At 41.0% G+C, this 18,759-nt stretch overlaps 1 protein-coding gene across 1 annotated transcript; it reads right to left on the bottom strand.

Annotated features, from left to right (window-relative positions):
• Nucleotide 1: 1 nt before the first annotated feature.
• On the bottom strand, nt 2-17,931 carry kctd14 (potassium channel tetramerization domain containing 14). The gene is made up of 4 exons (XM_034132786.1): nt 17,850-17,931; nt 1,358-1,582; nt 1,094-1,228; nt 2-620 (listed from the first exon to the last, which is right to left on the bottom strand). Exons 1-4 carry the CDS (start codon nt 17,901-17,903, stop codon nt 306-308), a joined length of 729 nt encoding a protein of 242 aa, XP_033988677.1. The 5' UTR covers nt 17,904-17,931; the 3' UTR covers nt 2-305.
• Nucleotides 17,932-18,759: the final 828 nt, after the last annotated feature.

Raw genomic sequence — 18,759 nt, forward strand, 5'->3', positions numbered from 1 at the left:
ATCTACACCCTGAGAAGGATGTGTTCCAGGTGTCCCACAACAATAACTATCTCTGACCGAGAGTTGCCCGTCCATAAACTGGTAACAACAACAACTTGCTAGGGCAGCCCCTCCGTATGGGAGATAGCATGCTGCCCAAGGCTGGGCATCTGCGTCAGAGGGCGAAAGGTAAACATGTATGGAAATTATTCCCTGACAGGAACTACTTGGATTAACTTGGTCTATTCCAAATTGTAAAATATCAAATTGCTGTCTGTTGTTTTTAATCTAGTTTCTTAAGAAGCAGCTGAAAGCAGCCCCTGTCATCACCACCAGGTGAAGATGAGTTTGTGGAAGTAGTCGTAGTTCCTGGAGGACAGGAAGCTCCTCTCCACCGCGTGGCGCTGGATGCTCACGCTGTAGCCCTGACTCTCGATGTCCAGCTTCACACAGTCCAGCAGGTCTTTGACGGACAGCGCGGCCTTCCAGGGTCCGAACGTCACCACCGACTCCTTATTTGACTCCAGGCTGTTGATGGCGTTGTCATAGAGACCCAAGTCCTCCTCTGTGCGCAGCACGCATATCATGATGGTGGACTGGCGGGCGGCTATGGCCTCGGCTCTAGCGATACGAATCAGCACCTGGAGGGAAACAGTGACAATATGTTTATCATTCGTCAAATACATTTCTATTATGGTTACATGTTTCTACTTCCTAGTAAGAGTTTGACGTCATGATGCACACGTTTTTGCAAGGCTCAACTGAGAAAAAATGTGCCATCATGGATAAAATAAATGGGAACGTTCGAGGCATAATTCCCTTTGATCAGAGAATAGCTTGTTTGGTAACAATCTCACGTATTTGTAGGCAAATTTCAACCAAAACACTTTCCCAGAAAACAAATCCAATATAGACTGAATAATGTCAAGGCTATCATGAGCTCTCATTTATTTTCTTTACCACTCTTTCGCATCCACTTAATGTGTAGTTTAAGGTATCTGCAGTAATTAAAGTACTCACAAAAAAGTCCGCACACAAAAGAAGGTTAAGAGATGTTGCGGTGCAAATTTTGAACTATGCTTTACAATGTACAAGATGAGCAGGAGTGTCTGACCTCGATGTTCTCCCTGTAGTGAGGGACTCTGGAGAGGAACTGCTGCCGGCCCACCAGCTCTCCAAACAGAGGAGGGCTCTCCTCCAGGAGCTTCACCAGGGGTCTGATGTTGTAGTACACCGCCTCCCTGTGAACCTACACACACACACACACACACACACACACACACACACACACACACACACACACACACACACACACACATACGTCAGTGGCAGCCGGGTTCCTACAGAAAGCAGCCCACTGAATGGAACACCCCCCAACCTCCTTGGTGCTGTGTGTTGGCAGGCAGGCGGATCTCAGGAAGTCGAGGACGGCTCCGAAGTGTGACCCGTCGCGGTCGATGAAGTAGCGTCCCTGAGGGTCGGAGCGTAGTTTGGGCGGAGAGCTGAACAACTCAGCCAGCCTGGAGTCGGGGTGTTTACGGAGCGTGCTCAGAGCGGTGCTGAACAGGTGCCCCCCCACGTTCAGCTGCACCACAGGAGAGTGCTGAGGGAAACAACAGAACATGTAAACTGTAATAATTAACTTTTAAATAATGTGAATAACGTTAAAATTCAGTTTGATTTTGTCCTATCATGTTCATGTTGGGAGTCTGAGGGAAAACATTTGCAAGTGAGTAAATAGATTGCACCGGCACATTTACAGTTATGTGGATCGATTTGCATTGTCCCTGAAAATAAATAAACACAATATACCATAAACAGTAATTGTAACTACATATAAATTATAGCTGTGAAATACACAGTAGATGGATAAAAATAAACATAGATGTGAAAGAAAGGAAACGTATAATAAAAAATACCTTAACCTAAATACATACAAAGTCAAACTGAGTAACTGGGAATAGACAATAGTAAATACAATGAAATCCAGACTAATATGGCCATTTCCACATATGGCCATTTCCACTCACACCTATCAACACCATTTCTTTTTGCCAGTTCCATTAAGTTGTATTGGCCTTGTGACCATCCACCTCTATTGTTGGAGACAGTTGAGCAGGGCTGTGTTAGAAATAATCTGTAGATAGAATATGTATTATTATACAGGTGACTGAGTTACTTTAAAACAAAGCAATATATTGTGTTGTATTTTATTATCAAATCATAGGAGAACTGTTATAGTTGTGCATGACATTCTTTTTTTGTATGCCACCAGAAAAGTGGTATCTGAATGTATTTACTGCATTACACACAAACACTGAGGGCAAATGAAATGAAGTATTGACTGAATTCATCTTTGCATGGAAACAAAAAATCAGTGTTTTAATTACAGAATTTGCAGAAAATGCTGCTTTCAGCCTCTAAAATGGAGATGCTTCTCTGTTTATATCATTATGGATCAATCGAGAAATGAATAGTTTTCAATAACAATTGTTAGTTTTAGCGCTACATAAAAGCCAAACATTCATATCTAGCCATTTTTTTAAAACATGTCTTTGTTTTATGTCAAGCTGAAATGAATAGTTTGGGTTTAATGTAGATTCTGACCAGAAGAAGTTGCGTTGGCTATGTTACATTATTTTTAAATAAAAACAGAGAACATAACTGATACTGTAGATCAAATTCCAGTGAAGAAGAAGATGAACCTTTATTTATCCCCCTAGGGAGAAATTCAGTACACAGTACAAGTATATACACTACCAGTCAAAAGTTTGGACACACCTCACTCGAAGTTTTTTTACTTTTTTTTTTACTTTTTCCACATAAAAAACTATAAAATAACACATAGGAATTATCTAACAAAAAAACAAAAAAGTGTTAAAAAATCCAGAATATGATTTACATTTTGCTGCTACTGCAGAATGCTGTGGTACTAGCCATGCTGCTTAAGTGTCACCAGCAAAGCCCCCCCCCCACCATCACACCTCCTCCTCCATGCTTCACGGTGGGAACCACACATGCAGAAACCATCCGCTCACCTTCTCTGCGTCATACGTCAAGTTTACGTCGGAGGGACCTGGCGCCAGGTCGGACCGGAAGAAGGAAGTGAAGTCGGAGACACGTTGCAGAAAGCTCAGAGAGAATCGGAAAACATCGAAAACATACAGAAACGGTAGCATTGGACTGTTATTTTGGCGGATTTGCATAAACTGTACATTGACTGTATAATCATGTCAACCAGCTCATATGGTAACCACAGAACTGATATGGCATGGAAGGTATCCAAAGCCGGGAGGAAGAAAAGGTCTTTGAGAGAAAGAGATAGCTCAGCAAGAGCGCAAAGTTGGTCGGATTGGTCGGGTGGAGTAGACAAGGTTAGCCTAAACAAAAAATCAAAAGTCAGTCAAAATGAAAACCAAGCAACTTCGAATAAAGAACTAGACCATGAAGAAGATGGACCTTTATTAATCCCCCGAGGGGGAAATTCAGTTTCCACTCTGTCATACACACACATGCGTTTTTATACAGGTACATACAGTACACACAGTACACACTTTTTACATCATGCACATGCACATACATATACAAATACACACAGTTGAGAGGTCAGAGCGGAGGCAGCCAGTCTATCCGGCGCCAGTGAGCAGTTGGGGGTTAGGTGCCTTGCTCAAGGACACTTCGGCAGTGGCCCAGGAGGTGAAGTGGCTCCTCTCCAGTATCCACACTCCGTATTTTTTGGTCCGATCGGGACGTGAACCAGCGACCCTTCGGTCCAAAGTCCAATCCCCTACAGACTGAACCACTGAGTGGAAAGTTATATTAGAATTCAATCAGGATGGTGGGCATTACCACCCGATACAACTGACAAAATGAATTGAGAAAGAAATTGGTCAAATCAAATTCGCCAAGTTTATGAACAACAAACGAGTGTTGATACAAGCAACCAGCAAGCAGCAGCAAGAAGAAATACTTAAAATGACGACACTCAGTGGGGAAAAAATGAAGGCTCATATCCCAGGAGCAATGGCAATGTTGAGAGGAGTCATATCTGGAGTCCCATTAAATATGACTATGGATGTTAAAAAGGAGATTAAAGGAGGAAAAGTTATTGAGGCCAACAGACTTATGAGCAAACGAGATGGTACATTGAAGGAAACACTTTCAGTAGTTATTCAGTTTGAGAAAAATATACCGAAATCTGTGCAAATAGGATACATGAAGTACAGTGTGAGGGAATTCATCCCAAAACCACTAAGATGCTATGCATGCCAAAGAATGGGACACACAGCAAAGCAGTGTAAAGGAAAACTAAGGTGAGCGAGATGTGGAGGCAGCATGAGTATGGGAAATGTGAGAAAGAGGCAAAGATGAAATGCTGTAATTGTGGAGGAGAGCACAGTGCGGCGTTTGGTGGATGTGTAGTGCAGAGAGAAGCCAGAGAAGCTCAGAGGGTCAAAGTACTCAGCAAAGTGTCATATGCAGAAGCTCTAAAGAAGGTTAGGGAAACGGAAGCAAACAATCAGGCTCCTAGTGGAAGGGTTCAAAGAAACTTAGTACAGAGTGGAAACATTACAGAAAGTCAGGTTACAAATCAAAGCCAAGTACCTGTGGAAAATAAAGAAGATGATAGCATTCTCGTGGTAAAGAAAGTCAATTTTATGGCCTTCATCTGCCATACCATTAATGTCGCAGCACAGCTGAAGAAGAAAAGTGACAGAATCAAAACCATAGTGCAGGCTGCGGGGACATTCCTTAACATTAGAGATATAAAAGCAGACCAGATACATGAATTACTAGCAACAAACGAAGTGGGAGAAACGGACAATCAGGATGAGGGTTAGCACGTTACTAATGGTAATTCACATACTCCAGTGGAATGCTAGAAGCCTCATAGCTAATGGACAGGAGTTTAAAAAATATGTCTATGAGTTACAAACATTGCCAGATGTCATTTGTGTGCAAGAGTCTTGGTTAAAACCTCATCTAGACTTTGTGATTCCAGGTTCAGCTCTATACGATATGATAGAGCTAGCAATCAAAATGGTGGAGGGTGTGTTACTTTCCTAAAGGATGGGCTGGCCTATAGGGTGTGTTACTTTCCTAAAGGATGGGCTATAGGGTAGTGTTACTTTCCTAAAGGATGGGCTATAGGGTGTGTTACTTTCCTAAAGGATGGGCTATAGCAGGGCTTCTCAAACTCCGGACCAAGGTCCGGATCCGGACCGAACTGCAAATCAATCCGGACCAAACCCTGTGTCCCATTATAAAAAATAAAAAAAAGTATTAAAAAAAAAATTCTGATTCTGATAAATATATGTACATCATTGTGTACGCGCGTCTTGTGTCTGACGCGTGTCTGATTGTGAGAAAGAACGTGCATATATATTTACTTGTGTGCGCGAGTGTGACACGCATTGCAGACCGCAAGTTAACCGCAAGTTTACCTTGACTTTCTAATGCTTCTAATGCCTTTTTTGCCGAGGTTCAAGGCATTGGCTACAGACAAACAGTGCCATTTCTCCCACTAGTTCAAGCCATCATACTGTATGTATGTATTGAATGTGTGTGTGTATATTACAGGGGCGCCGTTTGCCGACAGGCAAGGCAGGCAAGTGCTTGGACCAGAAGGGGGGCCCCCAAAGAAAGTAGATTAAGAAGGTCCACAGCAACGACAACATGAAACACCCTTTAATTTACTGCAATGACATGTCGGGAAACCCCCTCAAGGGGGCCCCATGCATAGAGCGCCGTAAGAAACATTTTCTTAATTTCAGTTTCGTTGCTCCGCACCGGGGGGGGGGGGGGGGGGGGTGACTTTACTGGCATTGATCCGGACCAGTGACCTTGTATAAAGTTCACAAGTGGACCTTTAATAAAAAGGTTTGAGTACCCCTGGGCTATAGGGTGTGTTACTTTCCTAAAGGATGGGCTATAGGGTGTGTTACTTTCCTAAAGGATGGGCTATAGGCAGGGGTGCACATAACTTTTTTAGTGAGTTACTCAGATGAGTACCAGGAGACAGCGTTTGGTACTCACCCCACATGAAGCGTGGTTTTAATAAGTGCAGTCTTCCTCACTGTCCTCCTCAGTGTCTCCTTCACTGTCCTCTATTTACACTTCTTGCATGCTAGATGATGAAGATGCACCTCCCTGTCTCTTTTTAAGCCTCCGATTTGCTTTCTCCAAAACTTGTTGCCAAAACTGTGAAGTCCTTGCATTTCCTGAGGCCAAGTTGAAGGATCAAATACTAAGAAATTATCACATGACTTGTAGTCATATCTGATTTCAGAGGAGGGAAGTAACAAAGTACATTTATTCAAGTATACTGTACTTAGGTACAATTTATGCTACTTTGTACTTCTACTCCACTACAGTTCAGAGGTAAATCATGTACTTTTCCTCCACTACATGTAGTTAATACATTTTAGTTACTTCACAGATCTGGATGAATGATGTGAAATATAATCAAGTGTTAAATCAGACTTTAGTTCCACCTGGAGTAAATTCACAAGCTACCCTGCAGTAGCCTATACAAAGTCATTCAAACTAATTTTTAAACACTTTAATGATCAATAATTATAAAACATATCATATACATTATTATGAAATGGACCAATCTGCAAAATGACTACTTTTACTGTCGCTACTTTAACTAGGTGTTGATGATAATACTTTTCTAATTTTACTTGAGTAACACTTCATCCACCTAACCCTGTCTGATTTCAAACTCTTCCATTAACAGCCTGAGTAAGTTTGCAAGCAGCTGTGTGTTTACTCCACTGTTGTAAATAAAACTGCAGCAGCTTGACCACAGAGCGTGAACGTTGTGATCAGCTGATTTTGCGCAGTTCTCCAGTGTGTGCGCGGGGCACAGAATGTGCACAGGGGAGTCTCCCACTGCAGCCAGTTGATGTAGTTTTGGTACAATTCTGTTGTACACACCGACGTTAACAGCAGCTCCGTCTGTGCACACGGCGACCAACTCTGTCGTCCAGTGATCTAAGCCTCTTTCTCCTGTGAAGCTTCACAGGTCCGTCGGTTATGTCCTGCGCGGCACAGCCAGCACCCAGTTCAATCAGTCATAGAAAGTCCAAAGATTTTTGCAGGGAGCGAAACGGCAAAGTGGCTGCTTTATGTCTTTGTTTTTTTTGGACATGTCTAATAATTTACTCCACTGAGTGTTGACAAGAAACACGTATAGACGAAATATGTGTTTTTGTTTTGATGACCTATCAGGTACGCAAAGGCGCGTTGTGACACAAGTGACGTTACGCATTTCAGATTGTTGCCGCGCATGCGTACCTGCGTACCAGTTATGTGCACCCCTGGCTATAGGGTAGTGTAACTTTCCTAAAGGATGGGCTATAGGGTAGTGTTACTTTCCTTAAGGATGGGCTATAGGGTAGTGTTACTTTCCTAAAGGATGGGCTATAGGGTGTGTTACTTTCCTAAAGGATGGGCTATAGGGTAGTGTTACTTTCCTAAAGGATGGGCTATAGGGTAGTGTTACTTTCCTAAAGGATGGGCTATAGGGTGTGTTACTTTCCTAAAGGATGGGCTATAGGGTAGTGTTACTTTCCTAAAGGATGGGCTATAGGGTAGTGTTACTTTCCTAAAGGATGGGCTATAGGGTAGTGTTACTTTCCTAAAGGATGGGCTATAGGGTAGTGTTACTTTCCTAAAGGATGGGCTATAGGGTAGTGTTACTTTCCTAAAGGATGGGCTATAGGGTAGTGTTACTTTCCTTAAGGATGGGATGGCCTATAGGGTAGTGTTACTTTCCTAAAGGATGGGCTGGCCTATAGGGTAGTGTTACTTTCCTAAAGGATGGGCTGGCCTATAGGGTGTGTTACTTTCCTAAAGGATGGGCTGGCCTATAGGGTGTGTTACTTTCCTAAAGGATGGCCTATAGCAGGGGTGTCAAACTCAAGGCCCGGGGGCCAAATCCGGCCCGCGGCTTCATTTTATGTGGCCCCGCAAGAGCTTGCAAAGAATATAATACGTTTATTATACGGTTACATGCTACTTTACAGAATCTATATGTTCATAGGGTAGTGTTACTTTCCTAAAGGATGGGCTGGCCTATAGGGTAGTGTTACTTTCCTAAAGGATGGGCTGGCCTATAGGCTAGTCCCATCCCCGGAAGACAAGGAATGTGTCATAGTAGAAATGTGCAGCCCAAGGAAAGAAGGAAACATAAAGCTTATCAATTTCTATAACCCGTGTAAAAATCTGAACATTGAAACTTTACAGACAATAGCAGGGACGGCTCATAGAAGGGAAGTATGGTGTGGTGGTTTGAATGCTCACAATAGCCTGTGGGGAAGCATTCAAACAGACAGTAAGAAATGCTAGAGGAAAGATCAGTGTTTTGCCTTAATGATGGACAGAAAACAAGAATAGGCGTGAAATGGGGACACAGTCATGTTTGGACCTCACACTGGTGACGGGTCGTTTAGTTACATCATGTGAATGGTATGTAAAAAGTGACTCTACCATAGGAAGTGATCATTACCCAGTTTTCACAATCATCAACACAAATGTATGTAGACAGGAAGGGAGTGTATTCACCAGGTGGTGCTTTGGTAAAGCTGACTGGGACACATTTAGGCTTTACTGTAAGGAGTCAGCACAATTATTAGCATTAGAAGGAAGTATAGAGGAGTGCTCAAATCAAGTCACAATGCACATTAAAGAAGCAGCAAATAAAACTATACCAACAAGAACCTCAGAGGGGAAGAAGGTGGTGCCGAGGTGGAATGAGGGATGTAGCAGAGCTATTAAAGAACGAAACAAGGCATTCAGGTCTCTAAAGAAAGACTTGTCACAAGACAATATTACAGATTATCAAAGGAAAACGGCAGTAGCCCGTAAAACAATAAAATACACAAAAAAGACGTCATGGAGAGAGTTTTGTTCCACCATTGGAAGAGGAGTAAAGTTAGGGGATGTATGGTCTATGTTTAAACGGATGAATGGGAAAAGGAAGTCTGTTAAAATTCCCGCTTTGATTGAAGGGGAGAAAGTGGCAGTGTCAAATGAAGAGAAGGCAGAATGTTTAGGGCATTTGCCGCGGTGCATAGTGGGGAGCACCTGGATGACAAACATAGACAGCACAAAGAGTGTGTTTTAAGAGAAAATGAAAATGTGAGGGAAAAGAGACGGGATGATAATTCAGCTCTTGATGTAGACTTCTCAATAGCAGAACTTAAAATAGCTTTACAAGGTACAGGATACTCAGCACCAGGACAAGACCAGCTATGCTCTGCCATGTTCCAGCAGCTACCTGTGGAAACATTCAAATGAGTCCTGAGACTATTTAATAAAATCTGGAGAAACGGAGTCTTGCCAAGTAGTTGGAAAACAGCAGTCATTTTACCATTTAATAAGCCAGGGAAGGATCCTTCTAATCCCAGTCACTACAGACCCATAGCACTTACATCACACTTGTGTAAATGGATGGAGAAGATGATAGTGCATAGACTATCACACGTCTTAGAACAGAGAGGGTTACTGAGTCATTTTCAGAGTGGTTTTCGCAAAGGAAGATCCACAATAGATGCTTTGGTTAGAGGAAGCAATGAGGTTGAAAAAACACTGAAAATGAAAGAGGTATGGCAATAGTATATTTTGATATTGAAAAGGCGTATGACTCTATGTGGAGGGATGGGTTACTCATCAAATGAAGTGAAATGGGTGTTGGAGGGAGAATGTTTAACTGGATCATGGCTTTTTTATCAGACTGGAAATTCAGAGTTCAAGTAGGGGCAGAGGTTTCGAAAGAGTTCAGTATAGAAAATGGTATTCCTCAATGGAGTTCAATCAGCCCGATATTATTTAACGTTATGATAAATGACATATTTAGTCATTTGGATGGATGCATCAAATCTGCGCTGTATGCAGATGACGGGGCCATATGGATAAGGCGAAGAAATGTTCCATATGTGTTTGAAAAGATAGGCAAAGCTATAAAGAAAGTGGAGAAGTGGTCATACAACTGGGGTTTCAAGCTGTCAGCAAGCACATCTTGCTTCATGACATTTACAAATAAACGCAAGATGGAGACTGAGAAGCTTACATTATATGGAAAGCCGATGAATGAGGTCAATGCATTTAAACATCTGGGGCTATGGTTAGATAGTAAATGTACATGGAAAACTCATATTAAACATTTGGAAACAAAATCCCCAAAAGTTTTGAACCTATTAAGAGCAGTGGCTGGATGTGACTGGGGGGCAGACAAACAGGCATTAATTGACATCTATAGGGCAATTATGAGACAACACTGGATTACGGGTGTATAATATATGCAGCAGCAGCAAAAACGTCATTACAAATGGATAGATTACAATATAAAGCGTTACGGTTGTGTATAGGTGCAATTAAGTCAACCCTGATTAATGCAATACTAGTTGAAGCAGGAGAGACTCCATTGGAGCTAAGAAGAGAGAAAATTGCTCTTGCTTATTGGGTCAGGTTAAAATGAAGTGGGGAAGGAAATATCACAAACAAAACATTACAGGAGTGCTGGGAATATTCCAAGTTCCAGGGGCGTGGGTTTGGATGGACAAGTAAAGGAAAAATAAGGACATACAGCATGCAGGATTTAGAGTTTTCACCATCAAATCCATTCAGTAGTGTACCCCCATGGCTCTTTCCAATGGTAAATATAGATATGAGGACTTCCGGTTATGGCGCGGTGTTGATCAGACGTAGTTTAGTCGTCGCTCTGCCCTAATATTGTAAATTAACTATTTGGAACGCGGGAGGTAAAAGGAAAACGCAATTTACACATCATAACGGTGTTACTAATGCCTCCACGCAAGAAAACAACTAGAAAGGACAACCTTTTGGAAACTTTATCCGAAGAAGATTGGCCACCGCTGTCTCAACCTGGCCTTACTCCCGACATGGAACACGAGGAGGGAGAAGACCTGTCGCAGGATAAATCCTCAGGTGGAATTCTGAGTGCAATCAACAATTTAAAGAAAGACCTGAAGGAAGACTTTGCATCAAAATGTCATACGGTGATACACTCAATACAATCTATCGAAGGCGAACTAAAACAATACTCTGGCCGATTAACGGAGGCTGAGGAGCGGCTTGGAGCGGTGGAAGACGATGCCTCAGCGCTGAATAAAACAACGAAACAGCTGAGACAACAGGTGGAAAGTTTGGAGGCGAAAATGGAAGATCTGGAAAATCGTAGCTGCAGATCTAATGTGCGACTGATAGGCTTGCCCGAAAACGCTGAAAGGAAGGATGCATGCACCTTTCTGGAAAAATGGATCCATGAAATTCTGGGTACCGGATCGTTTTCAGCACCGCTCGCTATTGAAAGGGCGCACAGAGTTCCATCTGGCAGACCGAAGCCAAACGCACCGCCTCGAGCACTTCTGATTAAGTTCTTAAACTACAAGGACAAAACCAAAGTGATGTCGGCTGCATATGAAAAGGGTAAAATCAACTTTGACAAACATCATATAATGTTTTTCCATGACGTCGCCAAGGAGACGGATAAAAAGTGCAGAGCCTACGATGGAGTTAAAACGAGGTGCAGAGACATGGGTCTGCGGTATGGAATACAATATCCATCCTCTTTCCAAGTGACACATGACGGCAACTCTCACCTCTTCACTTCTCCTACGGATGTACACACGTTCCTGATAAAGATCCACGAGAGGCCCAGAGATTGAACAGTTCTGTGAAAGCACCTGGTGAGATTACCATAAAGAATGGCCGACAGTATATTACTTGTTACTGTAAAAGGACAAAATCTGCTATATATACACTGTCAAAGTAAAGTTTTGTCTTTGCAGTATTTAGCAGTAATAATATTTATGTAGGCTATACACTGGTATATCTGTGTTACATTTATTATATTACGCTGTTGAAGAAGTGTGTTTTCTGTTATTGATACTGTTAAGAATAAGTGCTGTAGGAGCCATGAAACATGTATAGTATTGCGTTTTGTTTTAATATAAGATATTTGTTTGATCTCTATTGATTGGTTGGCTTGGGTCACATGGATATGGGCGGAACTCATTATAATCCTGTTTACCTGCGTGAGGTGTGTGTGGAAGAGAGGGTGACACAGGGTCGTTGTACTTTTTGTTGACCGCAAGTTGAAATTATTGCTCTGATTAATATAACGATGTACATGTCCAAGGAGAATAAGTTGATCATCCCAGTTTTTCATTAAACCACATTATTTTGCAACAGAGTTTTTGATCTCAGCAAGTACTTTTTTGTAGCGTGTCACACAATATCTAACAGGCCCGGCCTCAGCCTCTCAGCGACTTTGTTTGTTTCCTGCTGTCGCTATAAGTGCTGTCCGTGAACGGTTAAATCTAAGTTATGCCTTTACACTCCCAAAATCACATTTTATATAATTTTCATTAGATATAAAACAAATTACTAATCCACATTTTAGATCCTAATAATGGCAGCTAAACTTGGTGTTTACTTATGAATACATTTTATTTTAAGAGCTTTAAACTTGCTGCCTGGTGAATGAAAACATCGACAAGTTAAAGTGGAAATATTTTATAGAAGTTTTTAGTTTTATTCATTCCCTTTGTTAACATTTCTATAATTTGTATGGAAATTAGGGCGGAGCGACACTTTAGGGACTTGTTTGTGGACATTTATTCTGTTCCTCAGTTTTGTGGACCAGATAGCTCCATGATTAGAGTCTTTATGAGGGAAAGGGATGCTCATCGTTTGAGCAAAGGGAGGGGTGAGGTTCGTTTGGGGAATTTCACATGGGGTATTTTGTTTTATTCGTTTTATGTCATGGTGTGTTTATTTTCTGTTCATATTGCGGTCAGCAAATGGGGTCGTGTTAAGCAGTCTGATAGGCAGTTTTATTTCAGTCAGGTGTTTATGGGATTTTGTTATTTTCTGTTTCTTCTAAATACTGTTGTATTTTTGTTTAGATAACAGAATATGACTTCCAATACAGAATTTAAGATAACTTCATGGAATGTACGTGGGCTCAATAATTTATCGAAACTTAAAGGTGGGGTAGGTAAGTTTGAGATTTCAGAAGTTGCGTGTATTTCAGAAGTTACGTCGCCGCCTTAGACCATGTGTTTGGATGCTCGACCGAGCTACCGAGTGGTGGAATGTGATTGTTCCATCTTTCACAGACACTCAGTGGGTGGAGAACTTCAGGATGTCTGAGGAAACCTACGTCTACCAGGGGTAGCAGTGGCACAAGGTACAGAGGAGGGCAGGGACATACGAGAGGGTCTGATGTGCTACCTGAATACCTAGAATGTATAATGTAATACCTAAATATTCATTGTATTGTATTGAACATAAATACATCTTTTCTTTTTCACATACATGTGTTTGTCAAATTATTTAAACCAAAAAAATGTTATCAGAATTGACTATTTAGTAAATATTTGAATTTCAAGCACCAGTACTGCCCCCATAATAATAATAATCTAATAAATTAAGCAAATATCAAAGCAAACTATAAACATAAATACAAAAGTGTAAAACACAACAGAACTATATTCATAAATGCAAGTGTAAAAAATTGTTAACATGGATGGAGGCTAAAGTATCCACAGCATAAAATAATATGATTATGATGGTTTGTCTGAAAGACACAGGCTCAAGGTTCAAGGTTTTTTATTTTGTCATACGAACATAGCTACAGTGTAGTTATGACAATGAACATCTTAGGTCACAGGCTCCTCCAACAGTGCAACACAATAACCCAGATCAACAGAAATATAGTGCAAGTAAATATTAAGCGCTGTGCACCGCTCTCTTTGTATAGGTGTTTTCTTTTGTTCTCTTCTCTTTGAAATATATAAGCAATGTGTTTGAGTCTAGCACAACGAGGGTATTACAATTGAGTAATTTTTACTACATGTATTTATCATGTATTCTTAATACCATTACAAAATATGTAATGTTATGTTTTAGAGGAGGACCTCAAGCTAGCAAACTCAATTTCAAACAGTATGCAGAGTTGTCCTGCTAAAGAGTTAAAATGTATTATTTAACCAAGTATTTATTCTCTTATTTGCTTTAATTGCAACAGATGATAAAGGTTTCACTGTGCAGTGCTTTGTGGACGATGATGGTGTTTATGATATTTCTGACTGCAGAGGGACGCCTAGATGATGCCATCTTTCTGTGTGATCGCTGTTGGGTGCAATTATTTATCAACAAGCAATAAGATAAGTCAAAGTACTTTATTTAACACAATTTGGGAAGTGTTTTCTTGCAGCAGCATAAAAAAGGCATGGCATAAACTTACAAATAAAAAATAAGAAATGTTGGTTGCAGCGCAGCAGCATAAAAAAGGCATGGCATTGTACAATACAAATAAAGAAAAATGTTTGTATTGCAGCAGCATAAAAAGACATGGCACGCAGCGGTGTCGAGCTGGCACTCGGCGTTGGTGTCTGTGCTCGTGTTGGTGTCTGTGCTCGTGTTGGTGTCTGTGTTGGTGTCTGTGGTCGAGCTGGAGTTTGTGCTGTTGATGTGGAGGATGTCGATGCAGAGGACGTTGTTCGGAACTGTTCCTCCTCGCTAGTCCCAATGTAATCATCTAGAACAGAAACATGACTTGTAAATTCCACAAACTACTGCAGCACAATACTATAAATAGCAACAACAACTATAGAAAAGACAAACTGAACATAAACAATGGCACATATGGTGTTAGCAAACAATAGCTCTAGCTAATGCTATCTGCCTTAGCTAGCTATGTAGCTCTTCGGGGCTCCATAAAAGCATGGGTTGTAGAATATAAATGTAAGGATAAAATAGACTTGTTTGTTAGAAGTGAGCTTTAGAATAGATAGGGACACAAAGGTTTCAAGCAAATAACAGAGCGTTAGCAAAAACTTACCATGCAGGGACTCCAGTAACGCGGTTGCAGAGTCCAGGCCTCCCTCCCTCCCAACGCTAGCCGGTCTATGGCCGTAAATGCTGTCCATTAGGTCAAACCATTTCCAGTTTTTCCTACTGGCACCACTCGTGTTGTTATTGTCCTTTACCAAGCGATATTCACTCTTCATCTTTTTGAGTTTTTCCCTACACTGCACGACAGTCCTTGAGTAACCGCTTGTGGACATCAGTGTAGAGACCTCCTGAAATACTTTAATATTTCGAGTTGTCCCGTCGAGCTCCCGCTGGATCTTATCATCTGCAATATAATGGAGGAACGTCGTCACTTCCTCGACCGACCATGGTGTGCTTTTCTTCGCCATTGTTGGAGCTCCTCTGTTAACAAAAATGCTGTTTGTAAAAATGCTGCAAGCATCGCTATATATATGCGACGCTAGGGATTATCTTGCGCGCCGATTGTGACGATTCTCTCCGACCAATCAGCAGCCGAGAGTGTTGACGTCACACACTCAGCCCGGTTGTCTCTGGCCCTAGAACCACTATTTTATGAGGCCAGAAAAACTGTGAATTAGGACCCGCCAGCCGGTACTAGGCCAAGTGGAAACGCAACCAAAAACGGGCCGCTGACGTCACAGCCCTCTTAAACCGTGCTCCGCGCTGTAGTGGAAACGTGCCATTACGGTGTTTAAAAGTAATAACAAAGAGCATCTTAAGTGGTTGAGGGTCAGGGTCATTTGGGGTAAAGACCGACGCGGAGTCCGGACTGAAGTGCTTCAAGCAGTTACTGTTAAAAAATAACTTTGATGAGCCCCAGAGCAGAGTCCTGCACCGGGTCGAGTTTCCTCGGATACCCGGCGGATAACCCGCAAAATAGTTGTGTAACGGGCAAAACATACATGTAGGCCTCTATCTAACCACGGGTGCGGGGACAGGTAAAAAAAAAAAACGTAATGCGGGCGAGCAGCGGGTGGGAACAAAAATATATTGTGGTTTTTCTCTGGAGAAATCAGAAATAAAAATGAAGATTCATTCATTCATTCATTCAAATCATTATTATTAATAACTTACAGCAACATCGCATGCAATAGTCCACCTCCTCTCTCTCTCAAACACACACAGCAGTGCTCCTATGTAACCGACAGTCCAAAAGTCAAGATTTAATGAAAAAAGATAGATGTAATCCTTTCCAAAATTCACAACGGGTCGGGTCGTGGGTCTTATATCAACAGGTCGGGTCCAGATTTGACTTGAAGATAATTGCGTGTAACGGGTCGGTTCGTGGTACTGAGCTGCGAGGGTTCGGGTGGGTGCGGATTTGCAAAACTGGACCCATGCAGGACTCTGCCCCAGAGGCTTTTAAGTTGAAGCTTAACCCTTGTGCAACCCTTTTAAAAACGTTACTCTGAAAACACTAACGACAAAAATGTCCGCATCTAAAAATACTGTAATAAAGATATATGTTAATATATTTTTTCCACTTTCAATTACTTACATCTTTTAACCCAATTCAGTCCTGATCATAATTCTCAAATGTTCATTCATTTTTATTTTTGTCGCTAGGGATCTGAAAGTCACTATTTTGATTACACATACACTTAAGAAAATGTTTCAAAAAAACTCACATCTTTACCAAATGTCGTGCCATATTCTTAAACACAATCAGAATGCTCGCAAAATTAAACAGTGACATGGACAATACAGTTCCTTAGAATCGGTCACATGACCTGGAAGGTATTGAAGAAATAAGCTCATTTGTCCATCAAAAATATTAATATAAAAATATTTAGAGTATTAAAATGCAATAAAAAGAGGTTTGTCCTATGCAGCCAGTGTAGTTATTTGATTCATAGCTGATTTTTAGTTATTAGGTCACATGACCTGGAAGGTATTGAAGCAATATGCTAATTTCCCCATACAAATATTAATATAAAAATATTTAGAGGGTGAAAATGCAATAAAAAGAGGTGTGTCCTATGCATCAAGTGTAGTTATTTGATTCATAGCTGATTTTGAGTGATTAGGTCACATGACCTGGAAGGTATTGAAGAAATAAGCTAATTTTTCCATCAAAATGTTAATATAAAAATATTTAGAGGGTGAAAATGCAATAAAAAGAGGTGTGTCCTATGCAGCAAGTTTAGTTATTTTATCCAGCACTGATTTTGAGTCATTAGGTCACATGATCTAGAAGTGATTGAAGAAATATGCAAATGTTTATAAAAAAAATATTAATAAAACGTATTTTAGGTATTAAAATGCAATAAAAAGAGGTGTGTTCAACAAATGTATGCTCTAGAGTGGACTTGCTTCACATTAACTCGATCGGGAAGCTGTCGATTTATTAAAAAGAACATTTTTCTTGTGTAATTGAAAAGTCATTTGTTGACGGTCCCTAAGTGAAAGCCTCGTTTTGCGGAGAAGATCTCCCCGTCGTAATCATCAGGGTTCATACACTTTTTCACGCGAATGTCTGTCGAATATCCAACCTAAAACTAACTTCACCGCGGTTGTCATTTCTCCTTGCTAGAGGACAGCATAACTAAAAAATGGCTCAACTTACCCCACTCTCCCCTAATTGCTTTATATATTACTTTAATTTTCTATATCCCCAAAATTAAAAAACAAATGTTATTTTTACCCAAATGCATTTATTTAAAAAAATACACGTACGTTTCTGTCTACTCTATACGATTTAGGAGTTCACGTTTTTTTAGCACGAGACAAAAGCTTCTCCGGTCTCAGCAGTTCACTGTATGTTCTGTCAGAGCGGCCGTAAACCATGGATGTATAATTAGAACCCGCCTTAAACAAACTCTCCCCTAGTCTCATGCCAAGGACCGACACTGGAGACATCGACAGCAGTCCGGGAGAAACTGCACGCTCAAGGAAGTTTCCTATCCTTAAAACCGTGTAGCGCGCATCCACCTGCTCACTCAGAAGGAACAAAGTTCCCTTCAGCGCTCACTGGCAGAATCAAAAGTATATTTTCTTACCGGGAGAGTGGGTAGAGACTGTTTCTCTGAGGGTTTGTAGTCCGGCAGACTCATCCTGACGTGTCCAGCTGCTAGCTGCTCTGCAGGTGGGAGGCAGGGGGCGTGGCCTAACCCGGATATAATGCTTTATTGCAGAGAAGATGAGTCACTCGGTAATCAAATCTTCGACTACTTTTATAGCCTTTTTCTGAGTCACGTTTGATTTTTGCAAATTAGACCTGGTGAACGCTACGCTATAAATGTGCCAGACTGATAACATTCACTCTCAACTCTTTTTACGCTGTGGGTGTTATTTTTAAGTTTGACCACTCGGTGGTAATTCAATGTTGTACGTTATGGTTTCACATGTATGGATGCTCTTAACTGTTGTTATAAACATACAGATGCTGTACTTAAAATATACACTAGAATGATTGCTTTTGCTGGTTGTACCCAAGAGGCAATACTTCATTTGATCTTTATAGACATTTGTGAAAATGGTCATTTTGATTCTCGATTTAGGGACAGAACAGTAGTTTCTATGGCCTACCAAAATCTAAGCAGTAACTAACCTTGAAGCTAAGCTGACATTGTGGCAAATTTCAAGTCATTCCTGAGAAATCCAACCGGATAAGATAAATAGAAATGTATGAATAATTATTTTCCTTGTGCGCTGCAAACGTCTTAAGGACAGAGGGGTTCCAGTGCTACAGTATGTCATGCCCCCTTAGACAATGTGTAACTTGTTATATATTGGGTTGCATGATCTGATCATGTAGACATTTTAAATTGTCTTTGATCATGACGATCAAATGACAATGCTTCTCTCCGGGGTCTACTGCACAGATTGAATGCCTTTTGAAAATAGTGAAAATGTGAACCAAAGTGGTTCAAAAAGGAGCTTATCCTAGCATTAAAAACATTTGAGGAA

The sequence above is a fragment of the Trematomus bernacchii genome, unplaced genomic scaffold (assembly GCF_902827165.1).
Source record: "Trematomus bernacchii unplaced genomic scaffold, fTreBer1.1, whole genome shotgun sequence".
NCBI classification, from domain to species: Eukaryota; Metazoa; Chordata; class Actinopteri; order Perciformes; family Nototheniidae; genus Trematomus; species Trematomus bernacchii.

Excerpts from the sequence above, each read along its gene's own strand:
- kctd14 (XM_034132786.1), bottom strand. The coding sequence starts at position 17,903 with ATGAGTCTGCCGGACTACAAACCCTCAGAGAAACAGTCTCTACCCACT. Across the intron at positions 1,583-17,849 it reads AGTCTCTACCCACTCTCCCG|CACTCTCCTGTGGTGCAGCT; the intron begins GTAAGAAAATAT and ends TGTTTCCCTCAG. Across the intron at positions 1,229-1,357 it reads CAACACACAGCACCAAGGAG|GTTCACAGGGAGGCGGTGTA; the intron begins GTTGGGGGGTGT and ends GTGTGTGTGTAG.